Source organism: Pollachius pollachius, assembly GCF_949987615.1.
Source record: "Pollachius pollachius genome assembly, chromosome: 11".
NCBI classification, from domain to species: Eukaryota; Metazoa; Chordata; class Actinopteri; order Gadiformes; family Gadidae; genus Pollachius; species Pollachius pollachius.
Genome location: NC_136944.1, coordinates 12,136,444 through 12,164,001, shown reverse-complemented (window position 1 = coordinate 12,164,001; position 27,558 = coordinate 12,136,444). Strand labels below are relative to the sequence as shown.

General features: G+C 44.1%; 2 protein-coding genes across 2 annotated transcripts; one reads left to right on the top strand and one right to left on the bottom strand.

Annotated features, from left to right (window-relative positions):
* Positions 1–760: 760 nt before the first annotated feature.
* On the bottom strand, positions 761–22,307 carry LOC307083051 (disintegrin and metalloproteinase domain-containing protein 11-like; the record flags this gene model as incomplete). Its single annotated transcript, XM_079746841.1, has 24 exons — positions 22,194–22,307; positions 21,479–21,672; positions 19,357–19,433; positions 18,787–18,853; positions 16,712–16,794; positions 16,003–16,066; positions 15,417–15,477; positions 14,758–14,948; positions 14,360–14,431; positions 13,965–14,131; positions 12,899–12,983; positions 12,677–12,767; positions 11,074–11,125; positions 10,559–10,658; positions 10,205–10,276; positions 8,496–8,588; positions 6,134–6,214; positions 5,426–5,476; positions 5,282–5,345; positions 3,374–3,479; positions 3,053–3,172; positions 2,368–2,536; positions 1,673–1,784; positions 761–855 (listed from the first exon to the last, which is right to left on the bottom strand). Exons 1-24 carry the CDS (start codon positions 22,249–22,251, stop codon positions 761–763), a joined length of 2,325 nt encoding a protein of 774 aa, XP_079602967.1. The 5' UTR covers positions 22,252–22,307.
* A 1,524-nt stretch (positions 22,308–23,831) lies between these two features.
* 42sp43 (P43 5S RNA-binding protein) lies at positions 23,832–27,318 on the top strand (the record flags this gene model as incomplete). The annotated part of the gene is made up of 9 exons (XM_079746845.1): positions 23,832–23,969; positions 24,061–24,161; positions 24,266–24,362; positions 24,494–24,582; positions 25,135–25,208; positions 25,409–25,489; positions 25,688–25,917; positions 26,338–26,391; positions 27,055–27,318. 9 exons carry the CDS (start codon positions 23,832–23,834, stop codon positions 27,316–27,318), a joined length of 1,128 nt encoding a protein of 375 aa, XP_079602971.1.
* Positions 27,319–27,558: the final 240 nt, after the last annotated feature.

Genomic DNA, 27,558 nt, shown 5'->3' with positions numbered 1-27,558 from the left:
CAGGTCAGCATAAAGGTCTACAGGTAGCTGTTGCACCAACTATCTCAGTCCTCAAGCTTGGAAAGTGAAGGACGATGCAGAGCCTGATATGGTCTGATGTTCCCTATCTCATTCAAAGGCAGACCTCACACACACACACACGTCACACACACACACATGCACAGACTGGGATTATCTCTGGCAGTTAAGGGAAACTTGATTACATGCTGAAGTGAGCAGGTTTTTGAGTTGTAGTAGCAGTAGATCACCACCACAGAAGCAAGCATACAGAGGCACACGGTGACGTAAAGGCACTCGAAGCGCGAATGTCCAAGCAGGTCACTGAGCGCTGTTGGTCTCATTTTCTCACAGTAAGCTACTGCAAAGGCAATTAAAGTTATTCATCTTCCACTTGGGAATAATCTGCATTTTGAAGCTATGCTTGTGTAGCAAAGCATTGCGAAGCAGATTCGAGTGAGCACAGATCATTACAACATATCCTACAAAGGATTTGCCTTGAAGTTTGTTTTGATGACACCATGAGACACACTCATACAGCAAGCCATAAAGAGGCTGTGAATAGCCCAGATCACCATCAACCGTCGCCTCTTAAGGTTGATTGTCTCAAATGGCTTGAAAGAAGAATTGGGATGCAGCCAGAGAGCGATAAAGCGAAAAGAGAGAGAGGGAGAGGGAGGGGATGTGGTTTGAGGAAGGAAGGAAGGTGGGCTGTGGCTTCAGGTGCAAAAGCAGTTATTTACATATCGGCATGCCTGGACTCTTACTTAAATCCCCATCCTGTTCCCCCTAGGACTATAGCGGCCAGGAGAATAGCGCCTGCGATGGAACCTATTATGATATTGGTGCCACTGGGACCTGCGAAGGGAGGGGGGGGGGAGGGGGGATTGGTAGGGAAGGGTTAGGGTTAGGGCAGGAAGAGGAGGAAGGGGAGGAGGCGGAAGGGAGGGAGGGAGCAGAAACAAAAAACAACAACACTCAAATACACACATCAGAAGACAGCATCGACAGCATCAACAACCACCGGAAAGAGGGGAGGGCAAGGTAGAGCGCCTGAGAAGAAGGAGAGGGAGAGCGTGAGAGAGAGAAAGTCAGTGGGCGATGGGTGTGCAAGGGAGGTCAGACAACAAAGGTTTTTTCACTCCATCAACATTCCTCCTCTCTGGTCTAACGGCTCTGTAACCCTCTCGCTCAGAGGGGCAACGGGTTATGTCTCTTTAGCCCTTTGAGGTTTGCACTTGCTCAAGTGCTCTGTGCCATTGACAGACTGCAACAAAAAGAAGGTGAGGACAATGCGTGACAGTGTTTCCGCGAGGCATCCACACACACACACACAACACAATCACGCTCACACACTAGTACACTCGATCCGACAACAGCAGAGTTCCCAACACACACACAAACACACAATAAAAAATACACAGAAATAGTAGAAAGAAAAAAAAACAATACACACCTTCTCTTATGTTTTCAAATATAATTGTACTTTTTAACTCCTACCAGTCATTTGAAGCAGGAAAGCACACACTCCAAACACACACACCCACACACACACACACACACGCACGCACACACACGCACACATTGATAATGAAGACAAATAAGAGGGAAGAACTATAGACGGACAGAGATAAGGACATAAGAGGTAAAGGCAGAAGTAAAGTGGATTAAGGACCTTTCTTCTCAAGCCCAGCAGGGGCCGTGGGCTCTGGGATGGGGTCAAAAACACTGCAGTCCTTCCCTGTGTAGTCTCGGTCACAGATACACTTCACCTCGTTGCTGCAAGTCTGTGACAAAACGCAGAGAGAGAGAGACAGAGAGGCACTCTTTTGAGGGAGGATTCAAGGTCAACGGAGGACTGACAGAAAGATACGCATTTTCCATCAGAAAGATCTGAATTCCCTTGTCGGAGATTAATTATGAACGCCTTATCTCATTTGTTGCCCAAAAAATGTGTTGATTAGAAATACGTTGATTCTTAACGGGTTGCTCTAAATATCTCGATGGCTTTAATGTGAGTTTCAATGATAAAAATGTCATGTCAATGTCGGCAATACAGTCGTTTAGGTTAGGTGTTCCAATCCAATAAAATGTAATGCAATGTCATTCTAATCATATCCAATGTAATGTAATGCAAATCAATCCAATTGTACATCATATAACTTAATCCAATCTAATCTAATTTTAGTCAATTCAGTCAAATTGTATCTTATTTTAAATAATTGAAATCGAATGTAACCCAGTCTAATTGAATCCTATTTGACCCACTCTAACCTAACCAACCTTCAGTCATATCAAATCTAACACAATCCCACGGAGGGTCTTGTGATCCAGTGTCATAAGGAGCCCTGGGAGCGGGGGGAGGCGTACCCCGTGGTGGGAGCATGTGAGGCCGTGGCTGGACCCCGCGCACGAGCTGAGGTTGAAGGCGCTGAGCGGCAGGCAGCGGTGCTCCAGACACATCATGTTGGGACCGCAGGGAGTCCCGGCCTCCACGTAGCCCAGGTCAGAGCCATCCTCTAGCAGGGCATGGCCACCGCTGAGACACACACACACACACACACACACACACACACACACACACACACACACACACACCAATCAGACAGACGCGTACATTCACACACAGACACATTGCACAAAGACACACAAGTATCCCAAAAAAACATAAACACACACACACATTATGCAAAGACATGAACATGCGCGCACAGACACACACACACAAATCAATCAGACGCGCACATTCACACACAGACACATTGCACAAAGACACACAAGTATCCCAAAAAAACATAAACACACACACACATTATGCAAAGACATGAACATGCACACACACAAACACACACACACACACACCCACACACACAAATTAAAGAAATATGGAGGAAAAAGTGAATTGGATTAAAGGTCACTTAAAATGACACCTCATAATAATAATAATAATAATAATAATAATAATAATGATAATACTACATGCACAGTATTCATCATTGTCAATCATATGTGTATTCTTGGCAGACGACATCATTGCATCATGTCTCACACTCACCGGCAGTCCAGGTACTTGTTCTGGTGGTAAATAGTGAGGCTGGTAACATCACCCTGTAGGTCGCCAAACTTCGGCTTCACTGTCAGATTGGCACAGAACAGGAAGCCACACAACACATCGCTGGAGAAAACATATTAAAGGAGAAACATCATGCCTCAGCCACATCACCACTCCCGTTGAAATTATTTTCACCAAAAATGTGTTAATTATATCCTTACATAATGCAAACCCTTGGTCAATGTTTTTGACCAATCAGAATCAGGTAATCAGCAACGCTGTGGTATAACAGTGTTTGACGCTAGTGACAACACACAGACTCACGGCTTGTTGCACTGCAGCCAGCCCTTGCCGTCCGTGCCGGGGCCGCAGTTCCCCTTCTCTGTCCCCTCGGCGTTGAGCTTCTCATAACAGAAGCGGTCAGCAGAATCTGGCAGAGTAAACATAAATATTGTGACAAATACGCAAACATTGCCAGTGAATATCTATGACGCACTGTCAGTTATGTGTAAGAGACCAGGGAAAAAATGACCATTTGAAATGTCATTGCACTGCTCACAATACAATTCAACGTTTGGCCCAATATATCTTCATGGTGGGTCATGTGTTTGAGTACTATACAGCCGAGTGAAGAGAAGAATTAATCATTTACACCTTACTCACCCCTTACAAGGGGGAGCAGGTTCAAGTTGGGTGGCTGCTTATAAACAACCTTAATCTTCATTTGTATGTGAGCAATTGACAATAGACTTATGTGTTGTAGTGAGGCAATGTCATTCAAATATCATAATGCCAAGCTATGGTAACGTAAGAATACAACAATATGCAATTTGGCACTGTAATAAAGGCCACTTTTTGTTGTGCGATTCAAATATCACTATGCCTCAGGTTAAATCTCAGCCTTTTTATCTCTTTCATAGGCTATTGCTCTTCAATTTTCTTACTACACTACTCCCACGAAGACACTGAGACCCTTCGTGGGCGACATCACACAGGCCCTGCATTGTATGAAACTGCTCAATGGACTGACAAGACGTTGCTTCTACGTTGTTGTCAGTGTACCACCAGCACCGATCGGCTACAAACTCTTGAATTTGGTCCCCCAAGAATTGCGTCTGCCGTTGGACCATTGGTTTGACTGACCTGTCGCTAAGCTCCGCCCTTAGAACGCAGATGAGCCAATGACATTCAAGCCTCAACTATACTTGGACTACGGCTCGGACAACTCCATTAAAAACAACAGGGAGGAAACATAATATAACAATTTAATGGTGGATTTATGTTGTTTGTGTGAAAGAAATAAACATGGTCAAACGATGTGCATGGGGTTCATGTAACATGGACAGTCGGTATCCCGAGATGCTGCAGAATGGGGTATATTTCATCCCTTTTCCCAAGCCACAACGGGACAAGAAAAAGTTTGTAATGTGGATCAGACTGTGCAGCAGGCCAGAATACCAACTGAATTTAAGCTTGTTACCTTCTGTATGTATTTTAAAGTTTTGAATATACCCCTCCATAGCGTAATGTAGTCCCTTTCAATTGATCCTTGAAGAAATTAAATCCTTTTTCGCCCAACATTTCTCCAAAAACGTGCTTTGATTGACTGTCAGCTGATATTTTTCCACATGTTTTTGTTAACGAGTCTGGTTTGTTTGTCCGAGTTCGTCCTGGTAATGACGGGGGGTGTGACTTAGCGACAGGTCAACTGTTCGCCTGGGGGCCTGGAATAACGGTAACATACACAGTATGTGTGCCATTTTGTGGAAGCTTTTACATGAGCACCTTGAGTTAATACAATCTTGGGTGGTCCCAGCTGGGAAGAAACACACCAGTGTTATTTAGTCTGACAGTGAGAGATAGACAATTGCGTTCACATCGACTGCATGGTCTGTTATCTGATGGAGGGGAGGTTCTTAAGCTCTTAACAACTGCTTAATGAGACCATGAGTACTAACAATGTCCAAAAGCACTAGCAAAGTATTTCAAATGCATATATATATTTATTGTTTTCCCTGTGCAACAAACTGCTAAAAAAGGCAGGTCTATTCATCTTTAAAGAATTTAAAGATGAATTTTAAAATTTACCCTTCATTCTTGTTTGCAAGATATTGGAATTCTGTTTGTGTAGGTACATTGAGCCTCCTTAGGCTTTATTATTGTTAAGCTTTGGTTTGCTTGGTGTGTCCCATTAAAGAGCTGTGTTTCAGCAGGGCTCTTCATCATACTTACTATAACCCCAAAGTCCTTTGCACTGGGCGTCTCTGGTCCTGCAACGACCGGCGTAACAGCGACCCTACAACCACAGAGAGAGATTAGACAGGACTCTGTAAGAGAGGAGGGAATATTACATAAAAGAGCACACATCTAGCTTACCTGACTACTATCACACATGTATCCATCCAGCTTGTGGACGTTATGTGGGCACTGTGAGGGAGAGAGTTCATCATAGATTATTCTGTTAGCATTAGCACTACATGTATGAATCAGAGTCCTTCTCATTACTGAGAATCACTATCAGATATCGGAAAAGGATTTTACATGAAATCTATTATAATCCCAAGTCATTTCATTATCCATTTCCTTCTATTCCTTCAAGCCAATTAAATTGAGTGAATTTTCCCTCCTGGCTCACAGCCAAGCGGATGACCAATCACTGTATGCTAACGTGGCCCAGGCAGTTGCGAAGCTGCAGTGTTTCAGACTTTGTGAAGTACAAATTACACGAAACAGCGAGGGATTCAGACCACAATCGTGTGTCTTTCCAAGACAGAGTTTAGCTGACTTTGAGATAGGTGTATTTATACAATTCTGGACATTTTCAAGATATTCGGTAGGTGTGTACTGGATACATCCCTCTGTGCTATGTGATGGTTATTTTACATTTTAGATCCTGTTGCCCATCACTTTAAGTGTTATTTTTATAAAATGAGAATGACATTGTCTTTGGTCTGTATCAAAAAGCTGAAGTGCGCACATTTCAAAAATAAAGACTTGCTGTTCTAGTAATGAATAATCAAAATTCACTCATTCATCACGATCCAGCTAGGATCAAGTGTGTTGGGTCTCGGGGGGGCTACCTACCTGACTAGAGTCTCCGGTGCAGGTCTCTGGAATGTCACAGTCGTTCACAGCATCTCTACACACCGCTCCCCTCAGCTCATACTGTGGTCAACACAACACGCACAGAGACTTAAAGGAAAATTTCACCGGTGGAGACATGAATCCATATTGTAAGTGGGTCATATATGTAGTCGAATAGTAACAGAAATTTCTAATTTGGTGCCTTCTTGACCGAGCGTTCACTCCCTGCAGTCCAGAGTGAGGCTGCAGCATGGATGAGAAGTGATTGTTGCTGTTTGCGGACTACCGGAGCTCTATTTCTAAATAATACATAGGTATCTATATAATATAATATATAATTTTACGGCCTAAAGCTGTGTGCGCCTCCGGATGATATTATGAATTAAAGTCTGCGTTGGGTTCTCTGACGTCTCTGGTACTTCCACAACAAGTAAAGACTCGTCGCGGGGGTCATTTCGGCCAGAGTCCTGCACGGGTTCAGGTACCCGACGGGTGACCCGCACAATTTGGATGAAACGGGTGAAAATAATGTACTGTGTCGGACACGGGAGCGGGTCGGACGCCTGAACAGCGCTGGTCCGTCGCGGGTTTTGCGATTGAGAGCGAGACTTCTCCGGTGCTGGTGGATATGTTATACAGAAGCGGAGGAGTCAACTAAAGCCGTCCACAGTGGATGATGTGCTTTTTTTGTGTGGTGTGGGTTTGCAAAATAAGACCTGTGTATTAATTCTCGGCCATGGTGGAGAAGGAATTGGGGGAAGAAAGGTTGGCTTTGACTCTCTGAAGTCCAGATTGAACCTCGACTTCAGATGATGTGGAAGGACCAGAGACATCGGAGAACCCGACGCAGTCGTTTATTCATAATATCATCCGGAGGCGCACACAGCTTTTGGCCGTGATATTATATTATAGATGTCTATATATTATCTTATATAATTTAGATATAGAGCTTAAGGTTTCCCGCCGGAGCTCCTGGAGTGTTCTAGAATATCTTACACGGCCAAAAGCTGTATGCGCCGGATGATATTATGAGTAAGACGCAAAAATCATAATTTTGCTTCATTTAAAGCAGGAAGTGTTAGAGGTAGATACGGATCTCTCCAGTATCAGAGGAAAATGAGGGAATGATGCAAGACCATTCAAAAATATGACTGGGTTTCTAACGTATGACATGTCCCTTTAACATCCAGAATCCCCCCATAGTTCCCAGAACCTATTCATTGCTAGTAAATTCTAAGAGCTAATTATTATATATGCCTGTGTTGTCTGGGATGTTTGGTGTCGTCTTTAAATGTGTGACCCTGCTAAATCAGGTCTCTCCCTAACCTGACTACTCACTAACCTGACGGAACGTGCACCTACTCACTAACCTGACGGAACGTGCACCTACTCACTAACCTGGCGGAACGTGCACCTACTCACTAACCTGACGGAACGTGCACCTACTCACTAACCTGGCGGAACGTGCACCTACTCACTAACCTGACGGAACGTGCACCTACTCACTAACCTGACGGAACGTGCACCTACTCACTAACCTGGCGGAACGTGCACCTACTCACTAACCTGACGGAACGTGTACCTACTCACTAACCGTTATCACTAACCAGTCAATGCTGAGGATGAGGGTTGCTGTGGCGAAGCTGTTCCGCAGCACTGACCCTGCACCTTCTGCAGTACTCACCCTGCACCCACTACAGTACTCACCCTGCACCCACTACAGTACTCACCCTGCACCCACTACAGTACTCACCCTGCACTACAGTACTCACCCTGCACCCACTACAGTACTCACCCTGCACCCACTACAGTACTCACCCTGCACCCACTACAGTACTCACCCTGCACCCACTACAGTACTCACCCTGCACCCACTACAGTACTCACCCTGCACCCACTACAGTACTCACCCTGCACCCACTACAGTACTCACCCTGCACCCACTACAGTACTCACCCTGCACCCACTACAGTACTCACCCTGCACTACAGTACTCACCCTGCACCCACTACAGTACTCACCCTGCACCCACTACAGTACTCACCCTGCACCCACTACAGTACTCACCCTGCACCCACTACAGTACTCACCCTGCACCCACTACAGTACTCACCCTGCACCCACTACAGTACTCACCCTGCACCCACTACAGTACTCACCCTGCACCCACTACAGTACTCACCCTGCACCCACTACAGTACTCACCCTGCACCCGCTACAGTACTCACCCTGCACTACAGTACTCACCCTGCACCCACTACAGTACTCACCCTACACCCACTACAGTACTCACCCTGCACCCACTACAGTACTCACCCTACACCCACTACAGTACTCACCCTGCACCCACTACAGTACTCACCCTGCACCCGCTGCAGCAGAGGCCGTTGCTGCACATGGCGTCATGGGTCAACGTGCACTTCTTACAGCACGCTCCTCCATTGCGGGCACACTCCTGCCAACACACAATGATTTTCTTTCATCATTACTTTTCTTTTTCTTGTTTATTAAAGTTACTGTGTGCAAGGAATAGCTATCATTAAAAGCCAAAACAACATCAACGCATCACTCGATGTATCCCAAACAGTGTGTTGGGCTCTTTATGTTCTCAATATGTGCAGTGTTTCAATATCTCCCCAGATGTAGCCTGAACATCACCACCGGTCTTAGGTCATCTCAAGTCAAGTTTATTTGTACAGCACATTTCATATGGTACATACAGACTCAATTCGCTTTCAGGAGAAACATAGAAAGGCACTACCTAGGAAGTATTTTGAGATCAATTCTTGGTTGTTCAGTCATTCTTCATTTTACTGGGAGCCACTGGAGTGATTTTAATACTGGTGATATGTGATCAAATTTTCCTGTTCCGGTTAGTATTCTGGCAGTTGCATTTTGTATAAGCTGGAGCTTGTGTTTGCTTTGTTCGTCCAGCAAAAAGAGAATTACAGTAATCTAAATGACTTGAGATAAGCATGTACTTATTTTAGGGTTAGAGTGATGTTGGGATAGGAGGCATTTAACTGTAGAAATAACTCTAAAGGTGATAAAAGGCAGTCTTTGAGATGCTTAAAATATGCCTCTGGAAGTTAAGATCTACATCTAGAGTTATGCCTTAGTTTCTGACATTCTCATAAGGATTTGCTAACAGGGAGGTTAACAATGGGTAAAACTTACGTCTCAGCGCCAACTAGTAAGGTCTTATTGTCATATTGTCAAAAAAAAAATTTATATCATTAATACATTGGATAACGTTGTTCACAGGGCTGGGATCGACAGAGGAGATAGAAATATAAAATTGGGTATCTTCAGCATTTGAGCGGTAAGAGATGTTAAACTGCTGAATGATAGATTGTAGTGGAAGCATATACAAATTGAAGAGGAGAGGATCAAGAATTGAACACTGAGGTACCCCATATCAAATGTTAATGATATTGGAGGAAAAACAGACTCTAAAGAGGTGTTAACAATACGAAGGATGTCAGCAGTCAGGCAGCTAACAAACTTCTTGAAAAGCATAGTTGGTACGGGATCAAGAGCACATGTAGCTGAACTAAGTTGTTGTACAGTTCCTTTCAGCTCACGCTGTTATATATGAGTAAACCTGTAGAGAGTGCCTATAGCCCTAAATTAACTGAGGCATGCATCGCCTTAACTAACAGTAGTAAAAGATGATATAATCCCTGATAGTTGTGATTTTATCATTAATCGTTACACTTCTCATCCGAGCGGAGTTCAGAGGGAATCATTCAAGAGGGGTTGATAAGCCAGAAGATCAATGGTATTAAACAGCATTTTTGAGTTGTTTAAATGTTCATAATATTAGAAAACTACTACTGTCGGGACATGTTCATTTCTTTGTTATATTGACACAGCTGGTCCTTGAAATTAATGAATTCGGCCTGAAATTTGGTTTTATGCCATTTGCGTTCAGCTTTGCATCAAGTTCTTCTTAGGTCTTAAATCGGGATGGGGGGCTGCATCCTATCTAAAGGTACCTTAAAAGAACCAGAGCTCATCCAGAGCCTTGACACACAAACAAGACCAGACGATGACCAGCCAGACACTTACCACCTGGGATCCACAGTCACACTCCTCCCCTGGCTCCACAAAGCCATTCCCACACTCTGGGGGATCCAACAGCTGGGTGGAAGGAAGAAGAAACGGTGAATGGAGGGAGATATGTCAATAACACATTGCAAATGTATCAATATGATATCAATATGGTATCAATATGTATGATTTGGCAAAGACAGTAGAGAGCTTACAAAGGCAGAGTGGACTATGTGAAGTCAATGACTCTCTTTAAGGAAATCAGGCCACAAGGATAATTAATTAGTCTATTAATAATAAGGCCTGGAGGCCCAGAGCTCTACTGAGACTGAGTGTGCTGTTGCTCCAGCCTGCAGCCCACCATGGGCTCACCTTGTTGGGATTGTTGAAGAGACAGCTGCCACCGCCCTGGAGCAAGAACTGGGAGTACTCATCCATACTGCAGCGGGAGAACTTTCTGGGCAGGTAATATCTGTATGCACACACACACACAGATAGAAATAAATAAAGTTTTATTAACTAACACTATCTTTTTAATTTGCATCATAGAGGAGCGCCACCATCTGTGAAAAGAGCCATCCATGAAGCCATTAAATATGTCTAACGTTTTTCCCCAAAATGTCTCCCATGTCTCCCATAAAATTATTCCTCAATCCCTATTTGATATGATAAAAAAAAAAAGTATATTCTTGAAGTGAAAATGTATAAAACATTATCTCGGGTTTATCCCGACACTGCCATGTGCTTTGGGCTTCAGAATAAAGGCAACTGAATGTCTGACATGAAAATAGATATTGGTTTCTAAACATGACACTGCTGCACTGTTTGATGGCAGCGTGTTGTTCTGTTATTTTGGGTTGAGTGGAGCAGAGAGAACAGATGCTTACCCAGTGTCCTCCATGATGCAGCCCAGCCAGGCGTCCGGGCACCTGCAGTCTCCTTGGAAACACAGGAGGAGGAAGAGGTGGAAGAGGATGCATAGGAGGAATACAGCATGAACAATGAGACGGTTATATCAGTGCTTCGATAAACCAAGAGATTATCCTTATCAAAGCTAGACGCAGTAGCTAGCTGCAGCTGGGGAAAATATGAATTCTCTCTACTGGTCAAAAAATCCAATTGATGATTTAATGATGGGGGCTGTTGTTAACAAGAAAGAATGAGTAAATGGTGAAAACAATGTCAGACACAATACAATATCACATTATTTCTATTCATTAATTCCCCTTGATATTGGCGGCAGCTAAAGCCTCCCGCGTCAATAAGCTAGCATGCATCGTCGACCAGGACAAAGGGCTTAATGCTGCCCCATCCGGATCGCTCCCCTGTCCCGCATCCAGGTAATCGCTCAGCTAATGGAGAGAACACCTGTTGGAAGAGGGATCTCCGCTGGTGCAATGCCAAGAACTACATCCAGTCCCATCTGGATAATGATAATGACATACTTTTATTAATCCCCACAGGGAAATTCCTTCTCTGCATTCAACCCATCTTATGTTTGGATCAATCATCCGCCTGCCTAACAGGGCTGCGCCCGGGAACAAACTCCAGGTGCAGTGCCCTTGCCGTGGTCATGGGCAGGTGATAACGTGCATGTTTTTGTGGTGTGGGAGGAAGCCGGAGCACCGGGAGGAAAACATTAACATGGGGGGAAACGTACAGCCTCCACACAGAAAAGTCCCACTTTAGACTGACCCCTGGTCCGGGGTTCGACCTTCTTGTTGTGAGGCAGCAGTGCTTACCACTGTGAAACCCTACCACTGGATCCCTCCACTAACACAACACGGCCATCATCACATTCATCTCCTTCCGTCTTCTTGACCACCACTACACCATCACCACCATGTGTGCACGTGCATGTATGGGTGAGGGCCGGTTTACTGAGTATAGACTGTAGAGAATGAATGAAGGCAGAGTGGACTAGATAAAGTCACCACCATCACCAGAACAACTAGGTGGGGGAGGGTGGAGACATAATTTCCCCGGTGGAGACATGAATCTGTATTGAAAGTGGGTCATATATGTAGTTGAATAGTAACAGAAATTTCAAATGTTGTGCCTTCTTGACTGAGAAAAGACAGTGACTTTTTGGCGCTTGTGGATTAAGACCACAACTCCCATAATGCCAATCAGCGTCCACTCCCTGAGGGACGTAACATAACAGCCAATCAGCGTTCACTCCCTGCAGTCCAGAGGGAACTGCTGCATGGAGAAGTGATTGTTAGCGTTTGCGGACTCCTGGACCTCTATCTCTAAATAATATACTATTATATAATATATAGGTATCTATATAATATAATATTATATATAATATCACGGCCAAAAGCTGTGTGATACCGATCTCTCCCGTCTCAGGGGAATATGAGGGAATGATGCAAGACCATTCAAAAATATGTAACGATACAAAGCTAACGAGCTTTGTATCTAACGATACAAAGCTTAATGCAAAGGCGTGAGGTGTCCCTTTAAGAACTGGGAACATGGATATACCTGCAGCACTTCGGGCGTTGTTCCAGCGCATCCCGATGTTCTGGCCCAGGCTCTGACACAGGGTGACCGCCATGGAACCCACGTTCCCATACTGGAACAGAAGATATAGGAGTTACCCTGAGTATTCACCAAAGAGGGGAACATCTGGTCGTGTACCCACTCTGAAGGGCATTGCATTGAGAGTACTAATCAGAATGGTAGGTCCTTCCCCTCCTCTGTTACCTCGTTAATGCCACCCCCCCGAGTCTGGGAACAGACCCCTCCTGTGTAGGCTGTCCCACTGCGGCTGCTCTCGAAGGTTCGCCCCCTGCAGGTAGGGAAGGGAGAAGGTTTTTAATGCAGGTAGGGAAGGGAGAAGGTTTTTAATGCAGGTAGGGTAGGGAAAGGTTTTTAATGCAGGTAGGGAAGGGAGAAGGTTTTTAATGCAGGTAGGGTAGGGAAAGGTTTTTAATGCAGGTAGGGTAGGGAGAAGGTTTTTAATGCAGGTAGGGTAGGGAGAAGGTTTTTAATGCAGGTAGGGTAGGGAGAAGGTTTTTAATGCAGGTAGGGAAGGGACAAGGTTTTTAATGCAGGTAGGGAAGGGAGAAGGTTTTTAATGCAGGTAGGGTAGGGAAAAGTTTTTAATGCAGGTAGGGTAGGGAGAAGGTTTTTAATGCAGGTAGGGTAGGGAAAGGTTTTTAATGCAGGTAGGGAAGGGAGAAGGTTTTTAATGCAGGTAGGGTAGGGAAAGGGTTTTAATGCAGGTAGGGTAGGGAGAAGGTTTTGAATACAGGTAGGGTAGGGAGAAGGTTTTTAATGCTACTAATGAAGAGTAAGACCCAATTAATTTGCATTCAGAGCATGTTAAATATTTTTCTCTGACTGTAATGTGATTCAGTCTGTTAGGATTTAATTAGACATTTAAAAAATGTACAGAAATGTTAAGCCTGCCAACAAGATGTAACTCATAAAAGTGTAAGTAGAAGAGTAGGTTATACAAAGAGTTAGTAATGATTACTCAATTTGGACGTAAAATAACTAATAAACAACCATTTCCTTTGATGTAAAACAGCTAATAAACTATAATTTCGGTCTTTAGTGGTGATCATTTTGGGAAACTAACTATATTTTGGCGGTTCATGTTTTACCTGTTCGGAAGTATTGCATTTGTCCACATGCTCTTAATCTCAATGAAGATGAAATAACTATATACCATGCCATGCAGGGACTACCATGCCATGCAGAGCTTTATAATAATATAATATTTGTATTCTAATGATGAATATTCGCTGGGTTGAGAGACACCTACGAGAAGACGTGGACAACGTCGCTCTGCTCCCTGACGCTGTCCCTCCTGTACTTCATGAAGTTGCCCAGCGTTGCCAAGGGATCCGCAGACACCTCCATCTTATTTTCAGACGACCAGGTCTCCATGGCGACGAGCACGATCCGCGTGTTCAGCTGTTCCTTGTACATCTGAGGGTTTCCAAAAATACCCAGTAAGTCTTTACTGTGTTTACACTGCATCAAGAGAGGAGAACATCTCGCTCCAAAACATTGTGAATCCTGCTACTAACAACTGTGGTAAATTCACACACAAACACACACACACACACACTCACACACGCACACACACACACACACACACACACAGGGACTTTAATAACACAGTTTGGAGTTCTGTTTAAGTTGAAGATGTCTTACAGCGTCTGCCATGTTGACCACAGCTTTGGCAAAGTTCTTGGTCTGAGTGGTAGAGCGACGCAGCTGCACAAACTGTAGAGAGACACACATGATGCCGTGTGTAAGTTTCAGTGAGACAACGACGTGGTGAAAACAACATACTGGGCTGGACAGGAACAGATATGATCCCACTTTATTAATCCTGGGAGGAAAAAACATACTGGGGCTAAGACATACTGGGGATAAGAAGACAACATGGTGCCTGACAGGCAACAAAGACACTCACACATGCATGTCCTTTCACAAACACACAAACAGCCACAATAAAATCACAAATGCAAAGCACAGGCTTATAGCCGCAGACAGACACACACACACTTGAGAAGACGAAGGGGAGGATGAGGTGAGGAGGGACCTACCAGGTCATAGTCGTTGACCACCATCAGCTCTATGTATTTGGTCTCGGCCTGGACCGATGGACGGCGCACGTGTCTCTTTCTCCTAATGAGACCCTTGGAGGACTGTGCGCTGATCGTTTGGTCGGGTCTGTCCTTCTCTCCCTTGTCTTCTTCCACTCCATCGCCACGCCACTTGCTATCTTTAGCACAGCCTATGAGGAGCAAGGGCAGTTGGACTGGCGTGAACCTCTTACTTGTCAATACTAGAAGAGCAACTTTCGGCGTTAAACTCTTTCGTTACCAAGAAGGATGTCTTTGCCCTGCTACCAACAGCGATGATCGGCTATGAGCTACGTACAGACTCATATGATAGACAATCGTAGCGCCCAATAAACGGCTCCAGGCAATCGTAAACCACGCCTCAAATAAGAGAAAATGAATGTGTGGTTCCCAGACCTCATCTCAATGTAGATTGAGATGAGGTCTGGCGTTTGCCAGGCTAGCACACACCAGCATAAAAAGGACAATGGCCAAGTTGGCATGATAAAAACCTTAAAAGATGTTGACTATCCTCTAAAGACCTCAACTTGTTATGAATCTGCAGTAACATTGAATATCAACACTAACAATAGTAAGACAGATGTAATACACATTTACTGGAACAGTTCTAACTCTTCTACCTGGGCAATGAGGGGTCAGTCTAAAGTCTGGCAGCCTGTGGATCGTGTGAGCACCATCCTCCTGAAACACAACACGAAACAACAACACAGTGTAAACAGACAACACAATAAAAGCAATTAAATCAAGAAATGTTTTTTGCAGTCCTTTATAAATGAGTCTTGATGTGGATGTGCTATCCTAAGTGGCCGATCACGTTGAAAGCTTTCTAACAGCTGGGGGAGCTATTTTGTAATTGTTATCAATGGGAACACAGCGTTTTGCTTGCTGCTTTTGCGTAGCTTAGCGCTCGGTCTTTTCTGTCGTGAGGGCCTTTTGTTTTTGGCGGTGCGCCCTGGACTCCCTGGGTTGAAAAATGTAAACAAAAAACATCATTGTAGGTTTAGGTGTAGATGATCCGTGGTTGGTTAAAGTGCAAAGGAGCCACGAGCTGCTCTGCTTTTTACCATTTATCTAAGAAGTATCATTTAGAAAGATCAACCGTGATGCATATCTATGCAAGTCAGTACAATAACCAACATTACCATTAGACCATGAAACCATTCTTGCCAAGTGTCTTAGCCTGGCTCACCAGAGAGCTCTGCCTACCTGGTGGCTCCCATTGCGCACAGGTTCGATCCCATAAGAGAAGAATCCATCTGAGAACATTCCACTGAGAACACAGCAGCCATGTGATAGAGAGGAGATCAGAGGTAAGGACGGTTCAATAACAAAAATAACAAGCAACATAAAAGTCAGGACAATACATCTTCATATCTGAACATGCATCCCTTCATAACTCTTTAGTATTTAGTGATAACGCTTAAATCCTCAGTCTTTGGGCTATATCTCATTAAAGGGTAAGTAAACCCCCCGTTTTTTAGCAGAACTTTCACATAAATCGACACCATGGGTTCTATTGGAGCAAGTGACCAACCTCGTGCAGCCAAAAGAAAACGACTACTCTGTTAAAGAGTTTATAGCCGTAGGTAGCATACTTCTTGTAATTTACAAGAAATGTCCCCTTATAGTAGAAAATAACACAGAAATGTTCACCAACATTTTGTGAAAATCAAACAGGGTTTACTCACCTTTTAAATTAGATAGTTTGATCATGGTTACTGTTCATTATATGAACTGGAAGCCGTCGCTCTAGTCTGTCCCAGTCCTTCGTCATACTTCTATAGTTTTAGTTTTGATTCAGGGATTTTCAATAATTATCTCATTATCTCTCCTGTTTATTTTATGTTAGAGGTAGCCATAATTGTTTCTTAGGCAGACAGGGACTTTATTTGAGGGGAATAGAGGGGCAGCTCACCAAAGGCCATGGCAGGTGGAGAGTGCAGCCCAGGAGCCTGGCAAACCCCGTAACCTTCCCTGGTAGTAACAGTGCTCGCCCCCCTGTGGATGCAAAGGTTACACACTTCAGTGTCACGCGCTCAACGCCTCTGGGAGACGCTTGTGGACTCTTGTCAGGTAGGGCAGGACAAGGCCTGTGTATTTCTGCAGCACCCTTTGGAACGGACAGGACATAGACAGGAATGATGTTAGAAAGATATGCGAAAGAATTTCTCAAACCACACGCCGGGTCCAAGTACCGGGCCGTGAAGAAGGGCTGGGTCGAGTTTGAGTTTGAGTTTTCTGATTTAAATTCATGTTAATTTGCAAACAATAGTTCTGTATTTATTGAAGCTAAGCGGGTTTAAGTGGGACCCAGAGGCTCAGGGGCAGATACCACTGGGCCCTGGCTTAAAAGAAATTGAGAAAGGCAAATGTAAAGGACAATCATTGAAACACAAAACAAGAAAAACATTAAAAAAAGAGAACTATTGAATCAAAATATATCATTAAAGGACACCCGATGGTGTCCGGAAAGTTTCTATCTAGACTAAGGTGAGGACAAACGAGACAAATTTGCTGACCGCTGCAGAAATCCCTCATCCCTCCTCTCGCCCTTTCTCTCTCTTCCTCTCTCTAAGCACATCTTTCCTTCCCTCTCTCTCTCTCTCTGTGGCCCACATGGCATGGTTTGTGACCTACTTGGATGCATGTGGATCGTTCCATTTAAATGAACTGCACAGACAATAGAAGTGGAGTAGCCGGCATGGACGAGCTCCTCAATAAATCAACACGTTAGGGGAAGGGAATACATGGAACAGGAAAACCGCATCGGTGTGTGGTGGTTACATTTGTAGCCTGCTGTACAGAAAGTCTGTTAGCAATAGCATCTTTGCATTGGAATACTATAACAAGGTACCTGCTGATTTTCCTGTCCTTTGAACAACCTTGACTACCTTAGCAACACCGCCCTAGCAACAGCCTCAGCCAACACCGTCTCCCGGTAACTTTGTTGGAAGTGAACGCATTGATCAACATTCACAACACTGTGAAAGACATGGATATCATTTAAACAACAAGCTGCTTGCTTCACTTCTGTTAAACAAACTAGAAACATAGCCGCTTGATTGAGAAAGATCACACTTGACCACATACATGTAGGTGTATATTATCAGATTTCTGTCACAATATCGGCATCCAGCAAACATAGCTGATGCGCTCCTCACGAAAAAAGTGTGCTGGAATTGAATCGGGGTTTGGTCCAGCCAAGAGACAGTCTGGTCATCCCCACTACCATCAGCAGCCTGACAGCCATCACTACAACCAGCACCCCCACCACTATAACCACCACCATCAACAGTGACCTACGGTCTCCTTTCTGCCAAGGACTTAATGACACCGCCGAATGGGCTGGCTGCTATGGAAACAAGCCTCTCATTGGACAGTCAGAGCGAGGGATAGAGTTGGGGAGACGAGAGTGGGCGGGTGCCTGGGCTGTGGGCTGGATGGATGGCTGGTGTTGGTGGTGTTGGTGGTGTATTTATCAGCCTATTTGTACAATGAAATCAAACGTTCGGTCCCTTCTGTCTGACAGAATGCAGCGACATTCCTCTGGTGTGGTCTGAAAATAAACAGCCCTCTGATGCCTTTGCTTTGGGCCGCGACTTAGGTTTCTGACTATCTTTAAATACTTTCAATGGTTTAAAACAATTAAGACTTAGATCAATGAAAATTGTTAAGAAACTAAAAAGAAATTTCCAAATCTATTGTTGAATTAATAAATAAATATTTTAATACATTCTTAGAACGTAAGCAGTTTAACAATACATACTCAGACAGTAGGAGAACGGGAACTAAGTGCAGCAACTAAAGAAACTATTGCTTCAAGTGTGTGTGTTTTCGGTAAATAAAACATCTGATGAGGTTTGGATTTGATTTTAGTCCTCATTGTATCCTATCTGATCATCTCATACAACAGAAAAATGTTACCTCAAACTATTTAAATGTATAGTACACACAATATTTAAATGTCATCCACAGCAAAACAGCTCTTACCACAGACTGCAAAGGTTTTCCATCGTCATTAAAGTGCCTTTCGATATATTCTGAGGACAGGAGGTGACTGAAATAAAGAGAAAACATCTTTGAATTGAATACAAACCATATAACAATAACAGTATACTAATTTATTCATTATATTTTAGTGTCATTCTAGATAGCTCCTACCGTATTTTACCCTGTGTCTTTTAACAGTAAAAACAAACTATTATTTCCCATAAGTACGATTGTATCTACCAGCATCCCACAAATACAAAAGTTTGACAGTGTGTCAGCATGTTGTTAGCTTAGTGTTTATGCCCAAGACGTGTATACTTGTATCCTTTCACAATGCTTGCCAGTGCTTCTGTGCATGTTTATGTGTATGTATCAGACTCAAAACTTTGAGTTTGATTCATACACATTTATGGTTTGCGTAAGCCTCTTCCACAACTATCTCCCGATAACACATTATGGAAGAGGCACAAAGCACACTAATGCGTATGGATTCAGCGATTAAGCCGTCCCACGTGTATGGGGGTCCAGAGCAATTGGGTCAATGGGAGAGTGATAGCGTAATGTACTAACTGGTTCAGCTCCAGATCCAGCGTGAAGGTGTGTCCAAAGCCCGCTACCTGGAAGGAAATCTGGGCCAGGTGGACCGGCTGCAACAAGCAGACAAAACAGCGATCGGATACTAGTAAAATAATATCAATAATACTCATAAACATAACCCATACATACAAACAAACATAAAACAAACAATAAACAAGAAAACCGGCAAGCAGGACTTCGAGAGAAACAGGCAGATGAGACAGAGAGAAAGAGAGGAGTTGGAGACATAAAGAAAAAAAGAGAGGGGGAAAATGAGAAAGAAAGAGACAAATGGAAACAGACAGGCAGGCACTCAAACACACAGAGCTACAGAAAGAGATGCTTTGAAGCAGAACAAGGGAAATGCAGTACACTGCTGACAAACAGAGGTCCACTCTCTTCTCCAGGAGCATGAACGGTGCCAGCATCGCGCCCACCAGTTATTCAGCATAAAGGAAAGGCTCAGTGAATCACTGGCCCATCACACTGAACCACAGCACCTGATTAAACTCTCTTCCCCAGGGAGTGCAGACAACTTGAACTCAGCTGGTGGAAGAGGAGGGCGCTGTGCTCTAGAGAGGATCCAAACAAAGCACTTATGGCTTTTATTTTTGTTGTTTTGTTTTATATTGGTTTGTTTCTGTGGATCACTGGATCCTCTTTATTTGAACACTTTATATTAGATAGGGATGATATTGTACATGATATAATGAGGGATTTGTAACTGTAAGTAAGGGTTCATTTCTGGCTTCACATTTCCAGCTAAGCTAATATCAACCATCTGTCCGCATGTCCACATGTCTGTCTGTCTGTCTCCCTCTTCAACCTCCTGCTTGTTCTTCTTTATGACAAGGGGAAGGTGTGGTTTTTGGTCCTATTCATCAAGATTGCGAGGTTGGGTTTAATTATAAATAAGATTCTGTAAAGTACAGTCATGCCAAGTGTCTTTAGTGTTAGTGGGTTTTAGCTGTAAGTCTATGACACAATCCATTAACATATGGCTCAATGAACCCAAGCCACAAGCAATACGGAGTAGGGACATTACCTTTAACACTCCTGTGAGGAACTCGATTATTTTTCACTTGTTTGATTCTTGATTGAAAAAAAAAAATCTTTGTTAGCTGGGTGCTACGCACAGGGTTAGCGTCAACGCTAGGTCAAGCTTCAACTCTGAACTCCATAGGTCTACATTGGCAATGCTGGGGCTAAACGTTTGGGTTTACCGCTTAAGACCTTTTAGGAAAGAAGATATAGGAGTGACAGAGCAAGGAAATTGAACCGTAATCTATACCCTGGATGCATCTCATAAGGGCATTGGCTTGCCTCCAACACATGCCCTTTATCCTCCAGACACAATTCTACAGCTAATGTTGTCATTTTCTTGCACACCCCCCTCCTCCTTCTCCTTTCAAAGTGCATCCCCTCACCTTAGACAGAGATGGGGATGGGATGCTGGGGTGAGGGTCGGTTGGCTGGAGAACTTGCTTTGAAGCACTTCTTCTTTTCAATATTTGATGGGAGGAAATACTTCAACGCTCTACTAAATAATGGACTTCAATGGGGCTCAGTGTGACAGGCGGATAATCGGACAGGATACATATTTCAGGAGCATCTTAAAGTGTCGTCGTTGTGGAAATTAAGGAGGCAACTTTAAACATGCATGCACAAACTCAAGTCGGGGTGCACTCATCTGTCCAGCAGTATAATGCCTACATGTATTCACGCCAAACTGAAGATGCTGGAGGTTCATTTGTCAAGATATTAAAAGCAGAAGTGAACAATGTGTCAGCTTTGCACTGGTATACATTTATTACAAGAAGTTGAAGGACAGATATGTAGGTCAAGTAGAATTCCTTCCTGCATTATGATCCGTAGGGTGGTGTTTTTCACCCATATCCACAGGGGTCTTTAAAGCTAAAATAGGTCTAGTAAAAAACCTACACGATGTGAATCTACACTCATGGTTAACCAAAAGCATTGACCAGAGTGAAATGGCAAAATTGATAGATTTTTCATTTTGAATACATTTTACAGTGGAGGCAGAGTCCGGTCGTGGTGCGTGAGAGCGACAGGAGGTGGGGATGGCGCGAAAAATTGTTGTTCTTCCTCAACGTACCAATTTCTCCACGGTGCCATTCTTTACCCGGGTATCCAAAGACTCGCGAACGATCTCCTCCTCCGACTCGATCTGCTGCACGAGGCGCCTGGGATAGGTGATCTCCCCCGTGGGCTGGGTGCTGTCATGCCGGCCCGCCGATGTGGAGAACCATTCCCACACACTCGCATCTTGCACCGAGGTCCTGTCCCCGTCTAGGGAGGGAATAGTGGTGGTCACAGTGGTGCAAAAGTCAAGAGGCCTACACCACGGTCCCCTAGGCTGAACAACGTCTATCGCTCCAGGTAGAAAACACGAGCATTGAGTGCATTGCGTATCATTTCAGAAGTTGTTATTTTTATAACAATCAACCCAAAATCGACATTGCGCTATATCACACGTACAATGGGTGGCGCTGGGAATTTTGTTGATGCAGCAAATCTACCGCATTGGTTCATTGCGCTGACTGTAGAAGAAAAACAATTGGGGTTCAGGCCAGTGGGCTGTAGTCTAGCTATCTTGGCACCTAAACACTACTGAAATACAATCGCTGGCGGTAGTGACAAAATAGCGCTTGCTGGTACAAAATGTGAATTCAGAAGCAGGGGGAAAGTTGGATGGTTGCACACCTACCTACCCACCCCCCATCACACACACACACACACACACACACACACACACACACACACACACACACACACACACACACACACACACACACACACACACCTCTTACCTGAAATGGCAAGCCTCTCACCCACTGCCGCAAAGACCAAGCACACCACCGCGAGCATGATCTTCACATATTCCCTCGGATCACCATCGAGAGCGCCGGAATGGCATCAAACCAGCTGAAGACGAAGACTGGCGACGCGGCACAGTGAATGGCAATTCAATCAATTCGATTGGCAGAACATGTCGCGATAAACGCACCCTGTCACCTACCCACCCAGCTCCATCCGACCGACAGGGAGTATCAACATATCTCGGTGGAAATTATGAAACATGTTGGCACTGATCAACGTAAACAAATATGACCGGTGAGGAGGGCGTGCGGACGGAATGAAACAGGGCGTGTGCATGCGTGCATCATTCTCAGTTTTTTCGGGTCTTGTGTGTGTGTGTGACGTGTGTATGTGTGTGTGTGACGTGTGTGTGTGACGTGTGTGTGGGCGCGCGCGTGTGCGTGTATGTGTGTGTGTGTGTGTGTGTGTGTGTGTGTGCGAATCTGCGGTATGCGGAAACGAAGAATCGGGTAGGAAAAAAATGAAAGAAAGAAAAGAGTCAGGTCTGCGGTGACGAGGAAACGTGGGCTCGTGATACCCTCCTCCTCGCAAGTCATCCTCCCGTTGCCATGCAGTACTCTGCACGCGAGGGAGGCTCATGAGATGGCGATTGTTGGCTATGAGCAGGAGTGGTGCTTTTGCAATTAGTTAATTCATTATTTTCCCAAAGCATATGAATGAATCGAAGCCATTCATTTAAAGGCAGGCCTTGTATCGTGTGTGTGTGTGTGTGTGTGTGTGTGTGTGTGTGTGTGCGTGTGTGTGTGTGTGTGTGTGTGTGTGTGTGTGTGTGTTCAGGTTAAAGAGTGCACACCTTGGTCATCTATGATTCCACACACAAGTCCAATATTATGGCTATCCTTCATTCAGCATGTTCGGTTGATCATTGAGTGTGCATTCAATTCAGCACAGATACAATGCCTCTCGGTCTCTTCAGCACACAGTGTGAGTGCAGGGAGAGAGACACCAACGAGAGAGTGGGAGAGAGATAAGTTTATAGGTCTGAGAGTCAACTTATAACATCAAAGCACGTCATAAATATGAACCCTTCTATTATGGATGGATTTGAGACTAAGAAGAGTGATAGAATATATTGAAGGAAAGTGATTGTATGATTTGAATTATCTTTTTAGGTTTCTTCCTGAGAATAATATATGGGGCGTGGTTGACGAGCTAAAATAGCCCATGAACTCTTTTAAAACATAGATTGTAATCTAGTTATCATCCAATCATCATAGTTTAAGTGAACGTCATTAAATAATGAGTTTAGTGTATTAAGAGGCACACCACCCTCTGCTGCACGAACAGCTACATAACCGTTAGATAGTTTTATCGAGGCTACTGACAATCTCATGGCTTCGGGCCTTCAGCAGACTCTTGTGCTATTGATTGCAAAGAAGTAGCAATTAGACTAAGTGCATTCAGCTTCTTTGCATATCAATGGTTACTTTCCTTGCTGTTACACGGTCGTCTGATTGGTCAGTCCAAGGTGGCAATTATCTAGATTGGCTTTTTAATAGATGTTGGAAAGCTGGAACACTCCTTTATACGTTAAATAGAAGACAAAGGCATGCCATTGGCGATTAAAAATGAATGGTATACAAGATTGTGCGAAACCTGACTCTGAGCCACAACTGCAGTTTTTAAACTGTCCTCACGCTTCGTGTGGGGCAACGTTTACTCGCCAATGGCGACTGAAAGAACACGAAACTGTACACACTGGATTGGTGAGTAATGAGCAGACTGATTCCAGTGGTTCAAATGTATAGTTAAAACTTGGCATGAGCAAAATGTAAACCCTGTATCCCCACTGTCAAGCGTCCTATCCAGTGTAAACATGACGGCTGTGGTCGTTCTTTCTCACGGAAGTCGCACCTGAAGAGGCATAGTTTAAAGCACACTGCAGCCAAGTCACTTAAGTAAGTCCAAGTCGATGCAGTAGTTGACCGCATGTCGCCCATCACAAGTGTGCCCTAAGTGCATTGCCGTTCATGGTCAACATATGTATATGTTTTTTGAGCAGATGTACGTTGGTGAGTTGCACAGAAACTTTCTTTGACGCAGCAAAGAGGAAGAGGCACGTTCGCTTTTCTCACGGAGAAAAGGAGAAGTACTTCAAGGTTTGTCCAGAAGATGGGGCCTAACTGCCAGAATTGACATAGACTTGCACAATTACGATTCAATCGTTGTACTTTACAAATTGATTTGTCTAAACGTGTATATTTACTCCACTTTTCTACCCAATTCACAGTGTACTCTACCCAACTGCTCATCGACCTTCAAGAAACGCAGACAATATAAACTCCACTTGATAGCGCATGGGGAGTCTTTATTGTTCAAGTAGGACACAATTACTCTTCAACCCTTCATAAGCACACATCACCACTGCGGATAGCTGAAGAAAGACTACACTGTTCTTTTTCAACAACTTTCCGATGTTGACCAGGTTGAAAGTACTCACCGTAGTCAGGATGTGATCTAATGAAAAGCTCAGCTAGCTGCAAAACAGATTTTAATTAACTTGTGTCACAGGCGAATTCGTCCTGAGTGTGTCCATCTTCAGTGCGTCGCTGATGCAAACATTTAGGGATGTTTGCATAAAACGGACAAGGTGCCACGAAGGGCATTTAAATGTTAGTTTCGCAGCCATCAACAAAATCGTCAGTTTTTTTCACGAGGACACGGGAGATGGTGGGTACTTTCAGATTACTGATTTGAAACGGGAAATTGGATTAAAATAACTTCGTTTTCCCTATCGTCCGTGGTGGTGATGGTCAAGAGTTACGTGTTCTTTCATGTTCATACAGGCAGGAGGCACATCGGGCTAAAACCAGTGTCGTGTTGTGAGTATATTCTACCATTCAACAAGAGTGCATGTTCTCTCTTGCTCAGGTGCTCAAAGGATGGATGTGACTCCTCATTTGACTCCCACATCGCCCGCAAATCCCATGAAAAGAAACACGCCGGTTGGTTAATTAAAAATCAAGTCTTTCATCCCCCTTATCTGCATAGTTGATGTTCCTTGTGCCTACATTGAAAGAGTTCAGGACATGTGACCAAGATGAATTTGCTAACCAACAGTATGGCTCAGGAGGCTAACTACTAGGCAGCAGACTAGTAACTGGTGTATTTCTGCAGCCCTTCTCTCATCTTTTGTTTTTCTCAGGGTATCGCTGCCCTAGTGCAAACTGCCAGGTCTTCGAACATACCTGGGGCAAACTGCAGAAGCACATGGTGAAACACCCAGGTAAGGCATGTTACAGTGAAACAATTTCATAATTGTGCATGTAATGTGACTAGCATGGCAGAAAATGTGTACGTTTTTTATATCCAATTCTTGACTCACTTACTGAATTGGACCCAACAAGTCCTTAGTTTTTACTTGGTGCTTAAGATCTGTGTAGGCAAATCGTAAGAATGCATTTTTGAATTTTCCATATTCCAGCGACATACACCTGTCAAGCATGCAAAAAGGTATTCAAGCGGGTGGACCGGCTCCGCCAACACAAGCAGGTCCACGCCCTGCACAAGCCTGTGCTGGTGTGCCCAAAGACGGGCTGCCAGGCGTATTTCTCCACCACCTTCAACTTGCAGCACCACATCCGCAAGGTGCACCTCAAGCTGCTCAAACACCGCTGCTCCTTCCCAGACTGTCCACGAACGTTTGCCATGCGGGTGAGTACTACGCCCAAGGCTAAACCAGGTGAGATTAGGAATTGGTGCAGCCCCTCCCTGGCCAAAACATGGGTTTAATGCTGCCATGGTAAATTTTGTGGTAGTGGTTCAGTCCATGTTAATGGAAAATTTATCTATGAAAGTTGCTTTTCCCCCAGTTCATTGCAATACTTTGTAGACTGAACAGTTGTATCCCTTCAGTTGGTCGGGATGTGTTCCTCAATAGGGACTCACTGTCATATTTAGATTTTGAGCTATGTTCATCAGCGGAAATCCCCTCATTCAAGGTGAGCTTGTTTGCGCCTAGTTGACTTTCTCATAGTAATCAGGTTTTCCTATTAGAGACTTAAATGCTGCAAACCCTGCTGAAGGTGTTTCATGGAGTGTAGGCTAACGTGATGGCTTCCTGTTCCCCCATAGGAGAGCATGACCAGACACATGCTCTGCCATGACCGCCAGCCCAACCCATGCAGGGTGAGTACAATACTTCAGTTCTGCAGCTTGCCAAATACAGGCCAGATGCTTCATTAGTATGGGTGAAATCCTGCTAGCAGTGATCATAATTTGCATAGCCCTCTAAACGCTGGCAGCTATTGTGATGTTTAATGCGTGTAATAAGCCTTCATCCAGCAATGTCAAATTTCCCAGCCTTTTCCTCCCATCTCCGCTTCAGGTATGTCGTAATACAGCCATTTAAAGGGGCATGGGTTGTAGGGCTGGGCGATTAATCGAATTTTGATCGCGATTTCGATTTTAGCATCAAACGATCAAAAAATTAACAGTTTTTCGACTATTTAGTTATTTTTAATGTTTTATAGAAAGGGCAGAACAGCTGGATATGTATGTATGTATGTATCCATGTATATACAAATGATGTATATCATTTTAGATTTGAACATTTTCTTTTTGACCATTTTGTGTTTTTTTAAGGCAAAATGTCAAAGTTCTCAGTTCCAAAGTTGTTTTTTTTTGGGAGACATGCTGAATAAATACAACGTGTTTTCAAACTCAAAATAATCGTTTGAATAATCGTGATTTCAATATTGACCAAAATAATCGGATTATGATTTTTTCCCGTAATCGAGCAGCCCTAATGGGTTGTGTCCTTGTCGTCTCTCTTGTTTCGCCTTCCTACAGCAGCGGCAGCGCTCCAAACGGGCGTGGCAGAATCGTCTCGAAGGCCACCACCAAACGCCCCTGGCGGAGGGCCACCTGCAGCGCCTGTTCGCCACGCGCATGCGCATCTCACGGCGCCCCAAGGTGGAGGCTGACCTCTCAGGTCTCTTCAACGAGCGCAAGATCCCACGCTACGTGGACCCCGAAGTGAACCTCCGCAACCTGTTCCGCCTGAAGGCGCCGCGGGTGGGGTCGGTGTCAATTGAAGTGTTACCAGTCAGCTAAAAAACGGAAGGAGGGATGCAAAGTGCAATTTTTCTATCTTGAGGAAAATGTAGCCTCATGTTTATTTGACCTTACAGTAATTGGAAAAAATATGATTCGGAGTATAAATGTCCATAATTTAAGTATTTAGAAAATTGTAATCATTGTAATTGCAGTGGCTGCACTAAAGATTTAGTTAATTTGATGCTTCATATGCTAATTCAAGATTTTTCCACTTGAAAGATGCAATATTAACCTTAT